At 35.4% G+C, this 23,691-nt stretch overlaps 1 protein-coding gene across 1 annotated transcript in view; it reads left to right on the top strand.

Annotated features, from left to right (window-relative positions):
* Positions 1 to 23,691, top strand: part of gfra2a (GDNF family receptor alpha 2a) — a 163,086-nt gene that overhangs the window by 91,421 nt on the left and 47,974 nt on the right. The window contains exon 4 of the mRNA XM_056463394.1: positions 1,513 to 1,918. Within this exon, the coding sequence (XP_056319369.1) occupies positions 1,513 to 1,918 (406 nt within the window). The remainder of the gene's footprint in view (positions 1 to 1,512; positions 1,919 to 23,691) is intronic.

The raw sequence follows: 23,691 nt of genomic DNA, 5'->3' as shown, positions 1-23,691 counted from the left end.
AGGAGTACTACAATGTAACAGGCTTTGGCCTTGGCCAAATGCTTCTGTCTGAATTTGACAAAACATGTTGTTTACCAAGAGGTTCATTAAAAATTTCCATCACAATACTTTTTAGTCAAACTTTGAGTAGTCTTTAGAACAGATAAGTTTACTAAATACAGCATTTGAACAATGTCTTTAGATGTGGTAGCAATAGTAGAAGTGGAATAATTGACCGCGGTCTGTTGAATTATTGGAAAATAATAAAAAAGCTGGGTTATGTCTAGGGATAGAGTTATGGTAAGGATTCAGAAAAATATCATTAGCTCTCTATAAAATGCCTATAGAAAGACTTTATAATGATATGTACACAAATATGTGTGTGGATATTATTCTGCATCTCAGTAGCTATGCTTCCATCCATCTACTTTTTATGTGCATTTGGAATATGGGATTAAAAATAGCATAATAGAAATGCTAACATGCAAATCAATTTTGAAAATGTGCATAAAGACTGTATGCAAACACTTGAGTAGGATAAACTATTTATACCATAAGAGAAAAAAGTGCATAAACTACGATGGAGATGCGTTTACTGAATACATTTCAGGATGTACATCAAAAAAAGTCATGTGATTTTGTTACAATAGATCACGTGATCATAAAACTGGGCATGATGGGACAGCATTAATCAACAAACCAGAGGGATGTTGTTTTGGTCATTCTAAAGTCCATCAGCCAAGTTCGTCGTCGATGTCTTTTGCTACTATTACTTCTAGTCTTGAGTGGCTTCTAAAAAGCTCCCAAAGATTATATTTTAAAAAGGCCCACAGTGGCTTCTCATACACACATCAATTTCCATTTTTACCTTTGATATCTGGCACCAGTTTTACTGGAAGTGATGATTTATATGATCATGCAAATAAGTTTTCCCTTTACAGTTCTTTATTTTTGTAAGCAAAGTTTATTTTTATTTCGCAAAAATAATTTTTTGCTTAGCAATTTATGGAGATTTGAATTTATTTATTTGTTTTTTATTTAGTTTTTGCAACTTTTTTTTTTACTTTACAAGTATGGCCCTAGATTGACTCCATACACATGCATACATATGCTACTATATATATATATATAGTAGGCCAAAACTGCAGTAAGCTTTTTTTTGCACTGCAACTGGCAATCAACAGTAAAAAAATTATTTTACCTCTTCCCAATAGGGAAAACCAGCAACAATCAAAAATGCAAGATTATATGGTGTCATGGCTTAGCAGTCTAAAAATGTCATTATAATGGAAATCAATGGGGCAAAAACAACCACAAACATAACGAAAGGGTTGTAAATTTGCCCAGAGTGTTTTGTGTTTTTGTTTGAAAATGTTCAATGTTCAAAGCATTTTCCTAAAATATGTGTCAAAATTAGATGTTACCAAGAGAAACTCGTGGCCAAATAAGACTTACGTCAGAGTGGATGACAGCACACAGCACACAAGGGTTAATTCACTCTCATAAACTCATCTGTCCTCTGTCCCGTTGCAGGCATGCATTCAGGCACCAGTAAAGGCCAGCCGCACTGCACTGACCCCAGCCGCCCTTGCAACCCTTGTCTGGATGCCACCAAAGCCTGCAACCTGAATGAAAACTGCAAGCGGCAGCGCTCCAACTACATCTCCACCTGCACACGTGCGCAGACACAAGGCCAGCAGCCCTCGCAGTCGCAGACGCAAGAAGGCTGCAACCGAAAGCGCTGCCATAAAGCCCTGCGGCAGTTCTTCGAGCGAGTCGACACACAGTACAGTTACGGCCTGCTCTTCTGTGCCTGCAAAGACCAGGCCTGTGCTGAGAGGAGGAGGCAGACCATCGTTCCCTCCTGCTCCTACCAGGACAAGAACAAGCCAAACTGTCTGCAACTGCGCAACACCTGCCGCCTTGATGTGCACTGCAGGTAGGAGACTCAATGTGCTTTATGATGAAAGTTGTAAGGTTATTAGGTCTGACATCACAGTTTATGGGTCCAAATGTTCTATCATAACATGGAAGGCCTGGGTGATTAATCAAATGTGATATTCATGTGCATTTTGGCAGTGAAACTGGCTCTGTAATGAGTTGTAAATCTTCAGCAGCTGTTTTCAGTGTATACTACACTGTTAGACATATTATTGTATTTTTTGCGGTAACATACTGGCAGCACTGTTGCCAGCAAGTTACCGCAACTACTCCTTTACAATAACTTACTTGTAAATGGGTCTTATAGTAACAGGGCCCTACTGCAATGGTAAAATGCTTTTTTCTACATTTTAATTTTACAGTATGACAATTTTTACAGTAGTTTTACTGTAATTAATTTACATTTTACACTAGTAGTACAAAAAGTAGTTTAATACATTCCAAATAAGTGACTAATATTTTCACTATCTCATTTTATCTTCAACTACAGTGGCAGTACTTAATTACTTTGATTACAGTAGAATACCACAAATTCCTAATATGCAGTAGCTTACTGTTAAAATAAAAATGTAAAAGTGAAAGTTAAAATGACCTACAATGCAGTGTTTACTACAGTAGTGAACCGTAAAGAATGTATGTGGTATTTTACTTGGCATTTATAGCAATATTTCACTAATAATCTACGCAATAGCAAAGACAATACAGAAGACATGCCACTCATATAGTTTTGAATGGGGAGAAGTGTAACTGTCAATATGGCGAATAAAGCCCCGCCTACTAGTAAAGGAGCCAATCATCGATCGCTATAGATTGACGTTTCTCCAGGGAAAAGCTTTGGTGGTCAACATATACACTGGAATCTCAGCAAATACTTGCTTCACAGACATAAGAAATATGTCCAAATAAAGCCTGAATTCTGTACTTTTAAAGGATCCAAGTGCACTTGAAAACAAAAGTTTTATTTTGTATTTTTTTGGTTTTGTGATCTGTGTGAGACTAACGCGAGGTACAGCTACTCAAATGCCCACAAACTTGTAAACAAAGAGTCGCTGCCATTTCTGGAGGAGATTCACCATCAAGACCAAGTTGTAAATGACTTCAGAAGAGCAGCGTGATCAGACGGGACATTATTAAGAAGAAGATAATTTTCAGAACGGCCATAAATGATAAGTGATCTGTTTTCTTTTGAGTGTGCATGCGCATTAGCTTGGGCACCCTGAAAATATGCAGATTTTGTTTGATTTAGACGTTTAGAACCAAAACTTATGAGACAGTTGTTGTTTCATTTTATTGGTGGTTCCAAATATGTAATGTAATCGTAAGCTTGGCAAACAGTTATGAAGTATTCTGCGTTTCCCCATTGAGACAGAATGCCTGCCTGAGAGGCGTTTCAAAGATGGCAGCCGAGTGAAATGACTTGCCCTAAAAGGGACTTTGGAAAGATCCTGGAAGATTTAAAAGATTACAAAAGATGCTTTCAGATGGAGCAGCGTTTACTACTGTATACAGAGTCATAGTCCACTGACAATCTACACAAAATTTTGCGGAATCATTCTGCAGTTTGACAGCTGTTGCATCCCGTCTAAGAGAACTATGGCTCTATGCTGCAGATGAAAAAAAAATGGTGATGATAATTTTCTTAATATTTAATGTTATTTTTTTTTAATTTTCAGATATTCAAATTGTTGTATCTCAACCAAATATTATTTTATTAAACCATACATCAATAGAAAGCTTATTTATTTAGAAATGTACAAATCTAATTAATAAAAAAATCATATCTATATATATATATATCTATCTATATATATATCTATCTATATATATATATATATATATATATATATATATATATATATATATATATATATATATATATATATATATCTATCTATATATATATATATATATATATATATATATATCTATATCATGGGTCACAGGTAATACATATGCTCACAACATGCTGCAATACTATTTATAATCATGATTGTAATGTTTAAATTCATGTCTAGTCTCATTTTTTCATCCTTTACAAATCATTAAAATGCTGATGTCTTGGATGCAGCAAGTCCAGAAACTGCAGCGAACACCTTGGTTTTGTTTGTAAAAGATTCACTTTAAATTAAATTCAATTCATCCTTTTTTTTCTTTAGTGCTTTTGCAATGTAGACTTTGGTAAAGCAGCCTAACATAGAAGTTTCAGAGTTGAAGTTTAGTTTAGTTCAGTTCAGTTCAGTGTGGTTTAAATTTCACTGCTGAAAGTCCAAACACTAAAGAGAAAATCCATCGATGCACAGCTCCACAAGTCCTAAGTGTCATAAGCAGCTATTGAGGTTGACATTTCTCAATTCAAATGAGTAAAGGCTTGGGCCAAAAAAAAAAAAAAAATTTTTGTACATCACAACTTAACAATTGGATAAATCACAAAATAATAATAATAATAATAATAATAATAATAATAATAATAATTAGCCTTTTTAACCATAACAATTTTCTCCCTTTCTAGTAGTTTCAAACTTTTTTTTTTCTTTTGAACACAAAATAAGATGTGATGAAGTATGTTGGAAATCAGTAACCACTGAATTAAAAAAATAAATAGCTCTTCTCGATGTTAATGGCTACTGGATTACTTGATTCTTCAAAGTATCTCATTTTGTGTTCAACATCAGAAAGAAACTTTTGAAGGTTTGGAACAAGTTGAGTGTGAGGAAATGATGACAGAGTTTTCATTTTTTGGGAGAACTATCTCTTGAAGTCCCAAAATAAACTGAAATTTAGTATTCATTTAGCTGATGCTTTTATCTGAAACCACTTACTGCTGCTACAAAACAAGTGATTCATCCTAAGAGGAGTGTAACATAAAAATATTACAGTTTCCATAAATCTTTAACTCCTCAATTTTTATTTATAACCACAGCTTTCCCACAATGCCGTCATGGAACAGCAACCTCAGACGTATTACAAGGAAAATCCCCTTAAATCTTGAGTTTATATGGATAGTTCATCCAAAAAAAATTAAATAAACAAAACTTCTGAGATTTAGTTAGTCTTCTAATGCTGTTCCAAACTCAAAAAGAGGCATTGATAATTACATGTTTTTAATAAACTTTTCCATGAAGGGGACTTCAAATACTGTAAGCTTCAAAAAGGATTTTAAAACAACACAGAACTATCCCAAAAGTAGTCCACACAACTTGTTTGCTTTATTCAATGTTACATATTTTCAATGCAGGCTCATTCTGAAAACGTACCGCTATATACATTTCTGAAGAGCGCCAAATACGTCCCAGGAGGTATGTTTTTTTGCAGTTTTTGTAGAATCCGCCAGAGGCCACTGTGTATGCTTTTTGAGATCTCAAATTTCACTCACGAGTGCCGTTCATGCCTGCTATTCTCACGTTAATCCACCAGAGGCTGCTGTCGACAGACTAATTGACTGAATGACTGACTGACTGATCAACTGACCCACCCTCCTCCTTCCCTAAACTCAACCAATAGTGTTTTTTAAAAGCACTGATTGACCCGCACACCTAACTCTTCCCTAAACCCAACCAACAGTTTTAAAAAGCAATCCAGAAAAAGAAAAGCCCTCGTCTGATTTTTGCCATAGTTTCAGATTTTACCACATTCTCACCCTTTTATTTACTTGTTTATTTTATTTTTTGGCTTCTGTTTTTGTCGTATCCGCTTTCTGGAACCGTTCTTTGCCGGACTTGAACCACGTCTTCGTGGTCAACTCCTTTCTGCATCTCAAGTCTGCCATTAGACCCAGACGTTAAACCCAGATTTTGACTCTCTGTGGGTATTAAAAATCCACTTATCGTAAAGAGTAGGGGTGTAACCCCGGTGTCCTGGCCAAATTACCTCTATTGGCCCTTACTAATCCTCCCCATCCACTGAATTCATCCATCACTGTCTATCCACTCCACCAATAGCTGTTGTGTGGTGAACGCATTGACGCCATTGTCATGTGGCTGCCGCCGCATCATCCAAATAGATGCTACACACTGGTGGTAGAGTGGTGAGACCCCCCCACCCTCATGATAGTAAAGCACGTCATTTAGGTGTATGACCACACACAATAAATGCACTATATAAATACACATTACATATGATTCTTACATTTTGACACGGTAACGTTTTCCCTAGCACCTGTCATTCTTCAGGTGATCTATTTTGAACTGATAGGTTGTAAAGAACACTGTGAAAAATAAATCTGTAAAATGTACGGCAAAAAAATGGCAGCTGTGGTAGAGAGTATTTCACCATTAAAAATACAGTACATACCGTAAAAGTAATTTCTCATTTTTACAGTAAACTACTGTATTTCATTCATTTATAGCTGTAATATGCCTGTATTTTGAATTACCAACATCTACACATCTTTAGTTACACAGATAGACACGTTAACACAGCCATATGCGGTTATGAGAAAGTTACATAATGATGCAATGCTCATCACAAACAACTTTTCCCACAAGCAGAATAGTATACTTGTGTATAGAAGGTGCTCAGTGTCATTCACACAGCTACTAAACACCAGTATGGTAACAACTATAGTCATGAAATAAACATTGTTTATCAACATTAGATGTAACATAAATCTCTAATGTACATAACTGATGGGGAAACAACTAAAAAGATCCATTGTAATGTTAACAAAAAGCATAAAAAGTGATGTGCCATGCAGGGAATTCTGGGAAAGTCAATTTACAGTTATTCACCATATATATATATCAAGGAAACATACTGTTGAGCAGGTTATGGATTTTTACTGTAGCATTTTTACAGTTTTTTTTTTTTTTACAGTTAGAAATCACGGCTATTTTTTACAGTGAAGGAAACTCTCCTTCGAGTGTCAAGCTTAGGCCTTTTAAAAGTGATGTGCTCTATAGGGCAGAGTGGTGAAGCAGCAACCTTAAAGTGAACCGATCTGTTACTTCTACCACTGCACCACCCAGAAAACATCACAAGTGTCGTTTAAATTTAATGTAAATGAAAGATTTTGATGTCAGTTTAAGCATACCTAGCGCCAATTTTCCATTTCATTGTGAAGTTATAGTCAATGCATTTAATGTTGCTTTGAAACGAACGTCCACCATGTTCTATTAGTGCCTTGAGCCTCTGCCAGGAAAGTAATTGCAGACATTTGAAGAACCTTCTATTAGAAAACACAAGAGACTTTCTGCTTAATTGACAAGACAGTGTTCAATTAGGCTGAACTGAACATTAGTACATCACTTTTACTGTTTCCTTGTGATTTAACAGCCTACCGTTTTATTAACACAAGCTTCTCTTATAACACCGACCAGTGGACCATTAGTGGATTACTCTGCCAATGACTATTAAGAAACCAGGTGTCTGTGGGTTTGTATTTGCACATAAACTCACCGGCCACTATATTAGGTACACCTTACTAGTACCAGGTTGGACCCCTTTTTGCCTTAATCCTTCGTGGCATGGATTCAACAAGTTACTGGAAATAGTTCTCAGAGATTTTGGTCCATATTCACATGATAGCATCATGCAGTTTTCAGATTTGTTGGCTGCACATCCATCTCCTGTTCCCAAAGGTGCTCTAATGGATTGAGATCTGGTGACTGGAGGCCATTTGAGTGCAGTGAACTCGTTGTCATGTTCAAGAAATCAGTCTGAGATGATTTGTGCATTATGACATGTAATGTAATCCTACTCGAAGTAGCCATCAGAAGATGGGTACACTGTGGTCATAAAGGGATGGACATGGTCAGCAACAATACTCAGGTAGGCTGTGGCATTGATACAATGTTCAATTGGTACTAATTGACTTAGAATTTTATTTTTTATTAGAAGTTTATTTAGAATGTGCCTAAAATAAACTCCCACACCATTACACCACCTCCACCAGCCTGATCCATTGATACAGACTGGATGGATCCATGCTTTCATGTTGTTGATGCCAAATTCTGACCCTACCATCAGAATGTGGCAGCAGAAATGGAGTGGCACCCGGTGTGGTCTTCTGCTGCTGTAGCCCATCCGCCTCAAGGTTGGACGTGCTGTGTGTTCAGAGATGCTCTTCTGCAGACCTCGATTGTAACGAGTGCTTATTTGAGTTACTGTTGCCTTTCTATCAGCTGTAACCAGTCTGGCCATTCTCCTCTGACATCAACAAGGCATTTGTGCCCACAGAACTCCCACTCACTGAATATTTTCCCTTTTCAGACTATTCTCTGTAAACCCTAGAGATGGTTGTACGTGAAAATCCCAGTATATCAGCTGTTTCTGAAATACTCAGACCAGCCCGTCTGGCACCAACAACCATGCCACTTTCAAAAACACTTAAATCACCTTTCTTCACGATTCTGATGCCCGGTTTGACCTGCAGTAGATTATCTTGACCATTTCTACATGCCTAAATGCATTGAGTTGCTGCCATGTGATTGGCTGATTTGAAATTTGCATTAACGAGCAGTTGGACAGGTGTACCTAATATAGTGGCCATTGAGTGTAGATAACGCAGTAATTGTGTTTTTTTTTTTATAACTAAACAATACAGAGCAATAACAATAATTAAATGTTTAAATATTAAACATGGAATTGCATAATAGAAAAAAAAATAAATGTGAACAGAATTTTATTTAAATTTTTTCAAGATTTTCTCAGGTAATTTTATTTAATGTTTGTTTGAGTTTCATTCTATCACATAAAAAGCAAATTGTTAAGAAAATGCTGTTTGGAGTCATCAAAATTCACAAAAAAATTAAACTAAATGTGTGTTAAGTGAAATCAAAACATTTGAAATAAAATTTATTGTGTAAAGAAGTTATTTTATTTGAACTCTTTTCATTTAGTCTTTTCATTTAGTTTGACTGATTGAATGTAGCAACTCATAATAATATAATGTATAATATAATAACTGTATTTTATCTTATTTTGCATGCTATCATCAGTTTTGAAATTTAAACTCATGAGACACTTGGCTTTCAAGTTATAGCAACAATAACCTGTGTTTGTATATGGAAAAAAAAACATTGAACAGTACAATTTTCTAATTTTTTCTCATTACTTCATTATGTATAACATTTTTTATATTCTTTAGCACGAAACCTTCCAGATCACTTCCAGGTCAAACTCAGTTCCTGGAGGGTCGCAGCTCTGCACAGTTTAGTTTAAACACACATGATCCTACTAATTGAGTGATTCAGGCTTGTTTGAGACCTACAGGTAAGTGTGTTGAAGCAGGCTTGGGACTAAACTTTGCAGGGCTGCAGCACTCCAGGAAATGAGTTTGACACCCCTGTTCTAGATGGACCATAGTAAAGCTCAAAGTGTCTTCTTTCTAAAAATACCTAATTTATGTTTGTAGCTGGGTCAAGAACTGTTACTATTTAAAGTTAGGTAGGTGTAAATGCCCAGAAGTGAGTGCTTTTAATATTAATAACTTGAAAAGTACGTTTTCTGGATAAAATATGAGTGGCGCAACATTGACTTACGCTAACAAAGAAAAGCTACATTCTAATACCGATTAAATATGTACTTTAATATGCTACATATTCATATCCATGAAGTATGCTAGCATAACATGCTAAACATGCTAGAAGCATGGAGTCAAATGCTAAAACGTTTATTGTCATACTAAACATGTCCTGTTATGTTCACCTGATCAACATGTTGCACACATTAAGCTAGTCATATTCGAATCATTCTAGATACATACTTAATTTTAGCAACATGCTTATCTAGTAAGCATCATGCTAACAATATGCGGCTGGTTTGCTTGAAAGAGAAATTCCTATACCTTTTAGAGTTTTGAAAGGAAGTTTACACAGCATGTTGCTAGGCAGCTCAAATCATCTCTCTAGGGGATGCCAAGGGGTGTCAAGTAGATGCCTAAGACTGATTGGTTGTTTGAGTCAAACAAACAAACAACAATGGTATCTAAGTTACGCTAAATAACATGAGTTTAAATGCATTGCGATTAACATTAAGTGGAGATACACTGCTGGAATGGAAAGCCTGATCATTCACAAACCTGAAAAGCTCATGCTTATTATATGCAAATTACAGAAGTGGCATCGATCATGGATTTAGCTTTGAGTCTCAGAAACCATGAAACATCCGGACGTTTAATCCACGCTGTGCTGGAAGATGTAGGAAGATGAGCTGTTATTCGTAATTCTCCTCCATGTAACAGAAATAGCCACACACTCTCAACAGCTGAAGTGTTCAAATACTGCATCTGAAAGAAATCTATTCATCCTATTAGATGCATGCTAACGTCTTTCCCAACCTCAGAGAATTTGGTTTAACGTGGCTTTCGGTAGACTGGTTTAAACAGATACTGTACGCAAAAACAAATAATCGCTGGGGCATTATAAGGATGGCTAACCCAAAATATCAAATGTGCTTTAATTTCTTGTCTGTACAGTATATAGTATGCATCATGCATCAATAGAGAGTATATTAAATTAATATTTTAAGATATTAAATTATGTTTTTGTTGATTTACATAATGCAACATGTTTTGCATATGGATATTTGTAAGTGTCCTGAACTTGTTCATAATAATTATATTAATATAATCTTGATATGTTGACAATGTCTAGTGTACTGTAAGTGTAAATAATTTACCTATGAGCAATTTTACAGATTTACCAAATGAATATGTAAGCCTATTTTTTCTAATGATGACATTATTATTGTTATTATTTTTTATCAGAAAAAAGTAAACACAAAATAAAAATTAAAAAAGAAAGTAGCTATTTCCAAATTTACTTTGAATTGCAGACAACATGGACACAAAATATTTCATGTTTTGTCTAGTCAACTTCATTCGTTTGTAAATATACATCCTTTCCTGTCATTCAAACCTGCAACACATTCCAAAAATAAGCTGTGACAAGAGTAATTTAGGGATAGTAATCAGGTAATTTGGTTAAATAATTATGTGATTTGAAACAGGTGATGTCAACCGGCGATTGTAATTATTATTTAGTTCAAAATCAGCATCTAAGAAAGGTCTAATCCTTTGGGAGCAAAGATTGGCCAAGGACTGCCAATTTGCCAACACAGACGTGAGACGTTTCAAAACAATGTTCCTCAAAAAAAAAAGAAGTAATTTGGATATTTCACTTTTAACAGTGCATAATAACTAAAAGATTTAAGGAATCTGGAGTAGTTTTAGTAAGTAAAGGTCAAGGGCACAAGTCTAAGCTGAAGAATTGTGATCTCCATCATTTATCTATAAGCAACATTACCACATGGGGTCAGGGATACTTTGGCAAACCTTTGTCAAGTATCACAATACATAGTTACATCCACAAATGGCAGTGAAAACTAACTGTGTACTGTGTCAAAAAAAAAAAAAAAAACATGTTAACAGTGTCCAGATGTTCAGTTGACTACTCTAACCTTGGCGGCATTTGGGATGGACCCTCACACAGTGGAAACATGTATTGTGGTCAGATGAATCAGTATTTAACATATTTTTTTTGGAGAAATGGACACCGTTGGCTCCGGACCAAAGAAGAAAATATTCATCCAGGTGTGTGTTTCTGAAAACCATCATTAGCCAACTAAGTCGAAGGTTCCGTCATTACAAACATAGTTCGTTGATTTGGTATTTCCCAAATCCATCGTTTCAATGTAGTTAGAAACATAGTTTCTGGCTGTGTTCTATTCCCAGTTATCCCCCTATGCCCTATTTGTTTAGAAAATTCTAACATTTAAACTTTAGTTTTTTTTAATAAAGTTATAAATATTATTATTTTTTAAAGCATTAAAATCATCTCTCTTAGGTGTAATTGGCTTTCAAAGCATTTTTAAAGTTCAGTTTAAGCGATCTTCATGTTTACAATTGCGCTCCCTTCACAGTGCACTTTGAAAACATTGATGTCATTTTGAACAGAGACGTGGCTCATGACAAAGCTATAGGTCACCTATTATTTAAAAGCAATATTTGTTACATCTCCAAAGATTGTGAAAACAAAAAACATAGCATACGTTAATGCTTTTAATTTGTAGTAGGTTATTTATCACGCATCTGTACTGTATTTGACAAGGGCCTGTTGGTTATAACTTTTCTGCATTGGTTTGAATGTGTTCAATTGTAAAAGTAGACTTTTCAAAAAATAAATAAACAATATCCTAGGTAATAATAATCATCATCACCATTAATATTATTAATATTATTATATTAATATTATAAGTAAGATTTTTTTTTCATTTGCTGATAAATAATAAATATAAAATTTCATTTCTTAATAAATAGCCTCATTATTCTTTTATTTATATAATTTACATATGAAATTAGAATGCGTGTTAGCTTTTGTAAGTGGTTTTATGTTTTAAAATAGAATATGTAATGTTCTCAATAATATTTGTAAAGCAAACATGTTCCATTTACATATCTCAATTAATACGAAAAATGAGTGCATGTTTTTACCAAAACTAATGTTGTATTTTTTTTAAATGCGTTGCTACCACCCCATTTAGAGCCTCATTATGGGCATTTTACGTTATAACTAACGTGGTTCAAATAATGGATCTGCGACCAGAGAAACTACAGGTTTTGGGAAACACTCGTCACTACATTGTTTATTTCTCAAACGATGCATCGTATTATGATAGTTCAGCCGCGAGTTATGTCGTTGTTTGGGAAACGCACCCCAGACTGTTACAAGCAACAAGTCCAAAAGCCAGGGTCTGTCATGGTATGGGGTTGTGTCAGTGCCCTTGGCAAAGGTAACTTGGATTTCTGTGATGGCCCCATTAATGCCGAAAAGTACATAAAGGTTTTGAAGCACAATATGCTGCCTTCTTTTTCAGGAACTCCTATGCATATTTCAACAAGATATGCAAATGCAAAACCACATTCTGCACACATTACAAACTCCTGGCTGCAGAGGAAGAGGATACAAGTACTTGACTGGCCTGCCTGCAGTCCTGACTTGTCTCCAACAGAGAATGTGTGTCACATTTCAAAGTGCAAAATGCAACTACAAAAACCCCATACTGTTACCCACCTTAAGACTTGTTTGCTGGAAGAATGGAGCAAAATTACACCTGAAACACTTCATCCCTTGGCGTCTTCAGTTCCTAAAAGTCTTTTAAGTGTTGTAAAAAATTAATGGCAACATTAAAAAGTGATAAATGCTTTACTGTTTCAACTTTTTGAAATGTGTCGCAAGAACCAAAATTGCAATATGGGTTTATTTAAAAAAAAACACAAGAAACACATTAAATAATGTGCAGTTGTATTGTCTGCAATGAAATACGTCAAAGTTAATTTATGAATCACTTCTTTTTATGTTGGAAATGCAAATAAAAAAGAAAGAACTATATTAATGTCAACAAAAAATGCATAAAAATTGAAGTTTCATGCAGAGAATTCTGACAAAGTGAATTTACGATTATTCACCGTATATATTAAGGAAACTTAGTGTTAACCAGGTTACGTTATTTACTGTTGCATTTTTACAGTAGTTTACTATTGAAATTGCAGACAAACTCCCACAAATTATTGCAAACCAATAATACAAAGACTCACATGCACATGTTATCCATAGCATTGAACACAGTGTTCCTGTTGCTGCTTTTAAATGAGTAAATGCACAGTTGAAGCGCTCAATCTGGGAATCATCTGCACTGCTGATTTTTCGACTTAGAAGTGATATGAAGCTCTTTGAAGGAGAGATCAGACATACTGAGTAAACTGGAGATATGAAGCAGCATTAATAAAGGGTTTAAAGCGCTGGTTTGTTCTTGTGTGCTGTAGATCTGCAGTTGTACGGTGTGTTGGTGATGGTTGAGGATGGACATAAATCTTTTATTGCTCTGGGTTTTGTGTGGAGGCACGTCTGTGGAGGTGTTTATGTGGGTGTTTGTGTTTCTGTGAAAATGGAAAGACAGATAATGTAGGCGAAAAAGACATTACTTTCCTCTTATAGCTGGTTCTCATGTGCAGGATCGATGAATCGCAAAAGAATTAACTTTTTTCACACTGTCACGCAAATCCTATAGGCCTGCCAAATGTATGTGTGAATATTAATTACAGCGTAAACATGTCTGGATTTTAAAAGTAATACATTTCTGTTAATTTTGCTGGAGCAGTGATTAAAGTTGTAGAAAATGCAAAATTTATATATAAAAAAAAAACATGTTTAATGAATTTATAATTAAAAAAGAAAATAAATAAAATACATTGAGCTATTCTGACAGCAGTGCTTCCGGGCCTCCCAGGTATATTAATGGCTGCCTAACTATATTTAGTTTAGTCTCGCACTGTCGCGAGAGTAAGGGAAACATTTAATAATTCATTCTTGAATCTAAACAACTTTACTATATTGTCAGAGAGGACGAATCAACTGGTCTAAACTGGCTGCAAAATATACGTACACTATTAGTAATGGTTAAATACGCATTTGCCTTATTTAAATAATCTACACGTTTTAATCTTGTAATTATTATAGTTTATAGAGATATTGTCTGTTTTTATTCCTTTTTCTGTCATTTATTTCTCATTTGCTGTATATGGTATTAATTTGATGATGTCATTAGGCTATATTACATAGGCTATTTTAAATACATATCTAAAATGATGTTGCCGAATTTTCAGACCCCCCTAAGCGACAAATTTTCTAAAAAATTGACTAGCGACAAATCTAACAACTTTTCTGAGTGTTACTGAAGATTTTGTAGAGACTCTCATGTGTCCATACTGCATCATCCCTACTCTTCTCAATGAGCTACAGGTGTTGCCGTCGGCCCCTCCCCCGCATCAAAATCCTCGTATAGCAGTCTCTCCTAACTGCAGCCTGAGAGCAGATCACTCCTCTGCGTACTGATGGCAAACGATTTAGCGCCGAAAGTGTGTGAGGTATTTCCATTGTACAGTCAAACCGATCTGCTTCTCCTTTATTTTAACAATTTAATTTGACCGTTTATTCTTTCCTTGTTCACAATCACAGATATTTTAGTGACCGTTTCAGAAGTTTATTACGTCTGAGAGATTACTGCAAATTCACTACACATCTATATTGATATATTGTTTTCAAACAGCAATAAATGTAGTTAATTTGAGATGCATATAAAAAGCGTAGTGCATATATAAATACCTCTTTATTAACCATAAGCTGTTAAACAAACTATATAATGTGATGATGTCAGTAATATGCAAATTGACATATGATGTAATCTAGTGACATTTAGCAACTTTTCAGGCAGAGCTTAGCACCTTTTCATTGAAAATAGTTGGCAACACTGATCTAAAATGTGTTGGCATTCAAGTTTGCTTTGAGCTTGAAAGAGAGAGAAGCAGATTTTACCTGCCAGTGGGAGCACATGGCTCCTGATAGCATAAAAGTGAATAGTGGATTTCTCTTTTTTTTTTTTTCAACAGTGTTTTTTTTTTTCAATTTAACATTTTTTTTTACATTTTTAACAGTGTAAAACAGCGTCATAATAAATACAATTATTGTTATACATTTTAATTATCTTTTGTTTGTCGCATATGGTTAACTATCTATGTGATGTGGGTAAATGGTGTATTTCAATCCGGCTACCACCACAAGTATATTTAAAACCTATGGGAAGCACTGAACAGTATTAAATAATATTAATATAATTGACATTTGACATGGTTTACAGTTGTTGTTTTTGTTGTTATTATTATTTTTATTACAGAAAACCTAACTTAAAAATTCACTTTCAAGGGATATTTGTTTATTATTGCTAATCAATTTCAAAAGAAGTACTCAAAACATTAAATTGTTTAAATTATTTCTTATTACATATTATATCACATTATAGATTATATAAATATATCATAACATTATATTGCATTATATAATATAATATAATATAATATAATATAATATAATATAATATAATATAATATAATATTCATTCAAACTAATAATATACAGAACAGTAGAAACTCAAATCAAGATAAAATAATAATAACATTTTCCAATAATACTGTATGTTTCAGAATAGCCTATGCGTTTGTGCATGCATCTCCTCCTCACATGAAATTTCAACATATGATTTCCTCAGCAATCCCATTTCCCGTTTTCATCAATTCGCCCTTCCTGAATGACAGATCGCTGTTTGGACTGGCGTTATTAAACATGAATGTCACAGTCAGCTTAATCCAGTTCTTCAACTGTATACCGGGCTGACTAACAATAAGCCCGCTTTCCCATCCGTCTCCACATTCTCCTGCCTCCTGTCTCCATCCTCATCCGTCCTGCCTCATAGCTTGAATCCATTGCAGTGAAAATTGGCCTCACATCATCTCTCATTGGCGGCTGTGAGGGATGGCATTGTCTGAGCAGAGGAATACATGATGAACTGGGTAATGAATGACACTACTGGCTCATGCAGGTCATGGCTATTTAAAGCCACAGTCAGCGGCCCTGCGACCCCACTGATTCAACAGAGTTTGGGTCAAACTCAATAGACTTATTCACTTGTCAGTATGTCCTCCCGCTCAAATGTCACCCGGGGTCAATGGCTTTAGGCCTGGGCAAGGACAATCAGAAGCGAGTTTGAATACTGGCTTTTTTTCTGGTCCCCTTCCTCTTTCTTCCTTCCCCTCGGTCTTCTTTCAGGGCTTAATTTATGCCGGAACAAGCCAGATCTGAATATAATTTTATTTGCCTGCTCATATTCCTCTGAGGATACAGAATACTTTTACAAGATGAGGCTACATTTAACAGTTTGCGGTTTTTTTTGTTGTTGTTGTAATAAACAGTTTTTTTTTTTTTTAATTATAATTTTTTTAGGGTTTTCACCTTTAATGTTTAGGACAGTAGCGAGCATTGACAGGAAAGCATGGGGAGCAGAGAAAGGGGAAGGATCGCAAAGGACCACGAGGCGGGAATCGAACTCGGGTCGCCATGAGCACCGGAGTGCATGTGTCGACACACTAACCACTACACCACTGGCACAGACAAAACTGCTGATGGACCCTTTTCGCATTTACATATTTCTCAGCAGTGGAAGTCATCATAGTTGGATAAACTTAGAAAGCAGTGGATGGGAGAGTACCACAAATATGGCTTTTGCATTCTAATTTGCTCAAACAACAAAAGAAAAACAAAACAATTTGTTAAAATAATTAAATTAACATAAGGAAAAGAAAACAAAATTGTTTTAAATTTGATTGAAATGTTAAATCATATAGAGAATCTCCAGGTGGATAATTTTGTTTAATGTTTACATTACTGATTTATGTTACCACAAAGAAACACGACGTAGTGGGACATAAAAAATCCACTGCCTATCAGCATTTCTGAAGTGTTATTGACAGAGCAGCACACACAGAAAGGAGAAGTATAAATGCTCACAGCGGTGTTGGCTATGTGCATGGTATGTACCTTCGGGTACATCGATCACACACAGAAGTATAAATCAGGCTTAATACTGTTCCAACAAAGCTGACAAAACAAATTGCCCAAAAATATCTCTCCTGCGACAAAACATGTAGACAAACATGCAGTGAGGGTTGAGTGTGACTAGAAAGTCAGGAAGTGTGGAATTTTTGTTTACTTATACTTTATACTAAACTTATACACATATACTTAATACACAAATAGACTTCATTGAACATGTACACAATGACATCACCTATTTACTGTATATAACCTCAGGTTAACTATGCTAATATATAATAACGTTAACTATAAAAGCAATTAGTTACTAACTAATTTCCAGTGTCAGGCAGTAACGTCTTTACAAGTAGTGATGCTACTAGCTTAACTACATTTCTCAGTAGCGTGGTGGTAGCGTCGCTAATTTCCAAATATATATTTTTTGTCAAATAGCACAGTGTCATCCACACAAGCTGCATTTACTGATCGCTGATCAATAGTGATGGCACTGACATTCAAGGAGCTGTGAGACTGGTGTCTAGCCAATGAAAGTAAATCCATATGATTTCTTCTTCTTCCTGTTTTACGGTGGTACGTATCTCTTACCACCCAAGGCATGCGGGAATGGTTTTCTGTGCGCCTTTGTCAGTTTACCTTCGCCAGTGTGGTTTCGCTTGCACATGGAGAATAACAACCTTGAGCATGCAAACGACGCCAAATGTGAATGATCTCTAACGTCTTTATTCTGGGATTGCCACTCTAAATTAATACACCTGCATGAAGTAAATCGTATCTCAATGCTTTTACCAGGGGACTTTTTTTTTTTTTTTCCACCATCTCCCACTGCCGCCCCTAGCAAGACGCCGCCCTGGGTGATCGCCCATATTGCTCATGCCTAAATCCCCCACTGGTCATATACTATAATTTGTGTTGGGAACAGCATATTAATTGCAGTAAATGACTGAACTGAACAATAATGCCTCACATGTTTCATTGACAGTTTTATTGATCTCTAAGATATGACTGACTTGGATTTAAGTTGCTTCGATTTAAAAATGATAATTTCAAAAACAGCTTACATCCAGCTAAGCTACTTTTGCCAAGTAGCTTTAGGCTTAGCTTGCTACACTTCCCAGAGGGTTGCTTTTAGTGTAGTTAAGTTACATTTTAAATAGAGTAGCTAATAGCTTAGCTCATTACATTTTTCAAGTGGCTTGTTCAAGACTTCTTACACAGCAAAATCCTCTGAGTTAAATTTACTCAGTTTTTGGTCCCTCTCTAAATTGAGTTAAAGTTACTCAAGTTAATGAGATAATGAAAGGATTAATCTGGTGATGATTGAGCACTGATAATGAACACGTCATGAACATTTTTTTAGATTAGATTAGATTCAACTTTATTGTCATTACACATGTACAAGTACAAGGCAACGAAATGCAGTTTAGGTCTAACCAGCAGTGCAATAGCAGCAAGTGCAGTATACAGGTATAAGTTATTAAGTGCAGTTATAGAAAAACTATGGTGATATTTACAGATGGATGTACTATGAACATTATATACAGGTTGTATTAGCTATGAACAGATTTACAATAAATGAATATATGTACAGGATACTATTAATAGCAGAAGTGTGCAGATAGGTAAACATAATTACAAATGTCCATGTGCAGTGGGTATGTACAGTTCAAGTAAATGAATCAGTGCAATGAATATGTGCAAACTTTAAATGTGCAAATGTTAAATAGTGCAGTGATTGTGAGGAGTATAAGTTAGAGGAGTGTGGGGGGTGTATTGGGGGGGGGGGGGGGGGGCAAAAGAGTCAGTGAGGGACAGAGTTCAAAAGGAAGTCAGCTCTGGGGAAAAACATGTTCAGTCATAGCCTTAAGCTACGGTCACACCGGGCTTTGTGCGTGCAAAATTCTGTTGTGCGGCGCTCCGAAAAGGGGCGGGATTAAACAAGATGATTAGACATTAAAAAAAGCAAGCGATTGCTTCATGTTTTAAATTTCTGTCCAGAGAGGTCGTGTTTTGATCCTCGATTGGTCTCATGCAGTCAAGTGATGCGATTTCGCAGGTTAAAGTTCACCAAGCTTGAACTTTGCACCGCAGAAACCTGCGAAACTTGACGCATAACCCCGCGTTTCCGGTCTCACGCATTCGCGTGCGTATGAATGGAAGTCTATAGGAAGAAAAGTCAAGTGTGACGGCAGCTTCAGATGAAATCAGCTGAAATATAATACATTGAATCTCTCAAAATCTCAGCAGAGGATCATTAAGCAACTCCACAAACAGCAGCTTTACTCATTGCCAACCTGTTTGCCCTTATTTAAAGAGGGACCAAATACTCTCTGAACTGAATAAATGTTACTCAATGGATTTTGCTGTATATTAGTAACAAATAAAGTTATAGTAACTAATAACCTTAACTTTTCTGATTTTTCACTTCAATGCAATTCATGTTTATTTATATAGCTCTTTTCACAATATAGATTGTGTCAAAGCAGCTTAACATAGTTCTAGTAAAGTTCAGATTTCAGAGTTGAAGTTCAGTTTAGTTTAGTTCAGTGTGCTCATTTTGATTGTAAAACAGATACATGCACCTTTTGTAAAGCTGCTTCGAAACAATAATTAATGTGGAAAGCACTATACAAATAAACGTGAACTAAATTGAATTAAATACTTATAACATGAGTTTGCCAGGAGAAATAGCACCAGAGTGAGTTTTAAAATTATATGTATTTAGATTGTAATTTTCATTCTTGGTGTAAACAAGCGTTAGGATTTAGAAAATTAGGCCAAATTTTAATAATTATAATTGTACAAGTAAAAATAGAGTGGCATGTGATAGATTCATTGAGATCATATTAATGTGTTTGCTTATGCTGTCATTTTTGTGATTAATGTTACTGTTATTATCCTCAAGTGTAATATGATGACTTTTTAATTGATTTTTAAGTAGCAAAACAGTTGTACATTTTAGACCAAATGGTCTGTAAAACGGTCATACAGCCTTGAAAAAAAAACAGCTTGAACCAGTTAAGATTTCTGGTCTGAACTGGTTTAAACTGATCTAGCTGGTTGTCAGATCATTTAACTGAGCAGTCAGCTCATTCCCAGCCAGACAGAATAAAAACTATCATTTTGAACCAGCAAACCAGACCAGTTTGATCTTCCTTGCTTTTCTTAAGTCATTCTGTCAGATCAGATGTTTCAGTATCTTCACTTCTAATGGATTCTGAGATCTGCTTTTAAGATGAATGTTGTTGTAGCTTCTGCTTTTTTGCTGCCATGATTGAAAGCATTTCAAGCCTGCCATTTTCATTCCATGTTTGTGTCTGTTGTATCTCTACAAAAGCAAATCAGCGACCAGTTTTCTTTTTCTTTTGTTTTTCAAAAATATATAGCATATTATATTATAACTATTCTTGTGTCTACATCTACAGTGCATTACTTTTGATGGATTTAAAAACAGATTGTTTTAGCTTCACTAGAGACTTTTTTGGCATGCTATAACTAAGCAATTTGAAGACAAGCTCTCAAGTTGATCAATTTCCAAACGTTAGAAAAAAATTGGCAGTTTGGTCCATAAAAAATAAGTATTTGAAAATAATAGATGTAACTTATCAGAGCCGGCGCCAGCAGAGTGCTGAAGACATGGCGTGATCACATGGATTCTTATAGTACCTAGACATATGGCATGTTGCTTAACTTTTAATTTGTCATAAAACAAACATCTTGCTGTTACAAGAACAAAAATTTTAGCTGGTATGCAATGTAGAACTAGAGTCAAAGATTTGTTTTCTGTTTGAAATAACTTTTGTTGCGACTGACATACTAAAAGGATGCTCGCATAGAATGTTGCTCTTTGGTTTAAATGCCCAAAACCTTTGACACCACAATCTTGGTTTTCATAAACAGAAATTACACAGAGCACTGTTCGGAAAAGTGACACACTCGGTAACTGAGAATCAGATGTTATCAAGGCTGGACTGGGACAAAAAAATAAAAAAATCAGCCCTGGCATTTTGGGACAGAGCGGCCCACTACATTCAATCAAAATGCTACCCATCTGTGCACACCCTTGAATATGTTTACCAACTCCCATTCTATAAAAGTAGGAAATAATGAGAGTTGACAAATTATAAACTTATTATAATTATTATTTATTATTATAATAAAATTATAATCCACACTGGAAGTCCATCTTGTGTGTGCACCTGTGTGTTTTGAGGGAGCCTATTTTAAATAATGAACATAACAAAAACTGCCTGTTGATGCACACAGTTAATGTTAATTAACAAAATAAAGATGCATAAGAAAAGCAATGTGGCAGAGACCCTTAAAAATGTTTAACCCAACAATATAAGATCAAACACAGATTAAAGATTGTACATAGTCAATCAAATGAACTGAAACAATTAAAAAATGCAACAAATATTTGTTTGGGCCCGAACTACTAATACTACTTCTACATTTAGTTTTGTTTTGCCTAAGTTGCACACTAGTTTGGTCATGTATAAATATCATTTTAACCATATTGTATAAATATTATTGTAACTGTAAGCCTACATCATGCTGACAATCAAAAACAAAATGTCATGATATCTCATGCGATTGTGTTCTGACCGAGTGCATACATGAATGACACTCCTCATAGAGCTTGAGTAGCACATTCTTTATGATATATATATAATTAGTAAAATAAAGACTTGCAGGTTAAGGTAATAGCATAGGAGGAAGTTGCCGCGGGCCTTGGTGCAGATGAAAAGTTAAAGTATATTTATATAGACAGATAGGTAACTAGATAGAATAGACAGTAATATATTGATCTGTGCAACAGTTGTCGATCTGCCGCGTGCTGCGGATACCTGCTCGCCACTTCTGCTCTCGTGCGCGTGGGGTGAGAAACAGCCGTGACTCTAGACTATTTTGACAAGTACACACCGACATTGCACGCTTACACAGAGCCCAAAATGGAAGTTTGTGATTGGGTCAGTCCAATGTCAATAAAGAAAAGAACCAATGGCTGCAGATTATGTCACATGGGCCGGTCTGCTAAGTGTTTTATGGGCCGATCGATTCATAAGAAGATGATCAGCCTAGCCCAAAAAGAGTGTCAGCTCAGCGGGAAACTGCCCGGTCTGCCAGATGGCTAGTCCGCCTCTGGATGTTGTGTTGTAAGAGCAACCTCCTTGTTCTTATAAACCGGGTGCCACATGCTGATAGGTAGGCACAGCTATCAATCATTTCATTCTACTACCTAAACAAAACAAAACAATACAAACCAAAAAAAAATGCCCACACCCAACATTATGTACATCTTAGAAAAGTCACTACCACAAGCCAAACAATAGGTCTTAACTCAGATCACACAATGTTGGCACGATTTTGATATTATTTTCTTGATGTAGGGTGTCATGGGTAGTTGTAAACCACAATTGGACGTCGTGACACAAGATTCAATAGTTTCTTCTCGTGTAATGTGGCATAGTTTGTGACAACCGATAACATATCTGCGACGCCTCATGACAACATCGCAGAAAGTCTAGCATGTTTAATTTTTTCCCTGATCTTCACAATGAGTTCCATCACGTGGGTGAAAGTGGACAAAAGCAGCACAAACGTTCTCCGTTTTATACGTGGTGCTGCAGTTAATCCACGGGTCAGGTAATCAAAAAATAGTCTGCATGTTTAGCCTACTTATGAGTTGGTCCCGGGTAGATAAGATCAATCATTGGTTATGCATACTTTAACTACTTTCTCTGAAACATTAAAGTGTTTTAAGCTTTTATTTGACAGACTGGCAAAAATATGCAGACATCTCTATTGTATTCTTTAATAGAGCCTTCCGACTGAGTTCGTTTTTTCAAGGTAAGCAGGAAAGACATTCAGTGCTTCTAATACATTGTAAATGCCTGTCTTGCTTCTTGCTAATTTTATTTAGGCTAGTTTTTTTTTTATTTATTTATTTAACAAAACAGTTTGTGTAGCAGTATAGCAGACTGGTTTTGAAGCACTTCACCTTAGATGTTATTTGTTATTCTTGCTTATCTAGTAGATAACTGACCAACAAAAATACATTAAAATTAAGATACAAATTATACCAAAGAAAATTTGTTTCATAATGATATTTTTTTCCAAGAAAAATATACAAATGATTATTTTTTTGTTTGTTCCCTTCCACCACTCAACTGTGCGGGTGGATGGTTTGTTTTGCTCCGTGAAAAATAAGGATTTAATTAATGCTACACTGTAATTGTTGTATCACAAACCTCTGTCATATAATTGCAATTTTTTTTATATGTCATTATTTTGTCTTGAGCATCTGATTTTTCCTTGGTGCTGATTTGCTTTCATTTTCTCTGTCTCACTTGCGGCAAGTTCAGTTGAGGAAGTGTTTAATAAGCAACCC

This window comes from Danio aesculapii, chromosome 8 (assembly GCF_903798145.1).
Source record: "Danio aesculapii chromosome 8, fDanAes4.1, whole genome shotgun sequence".
Taxonomy (NCBI): Eukaryota; Metazoa; Chordata; class Actinopteri; order Cypriniformes; family Danionidae; genus Danio; species Danio aesculapii.
The sequence above is the reverse complement of the archived record's forward strand: the minus strand, read 5'-3'. Positions and strand labels throughout refer to the sequence as shown.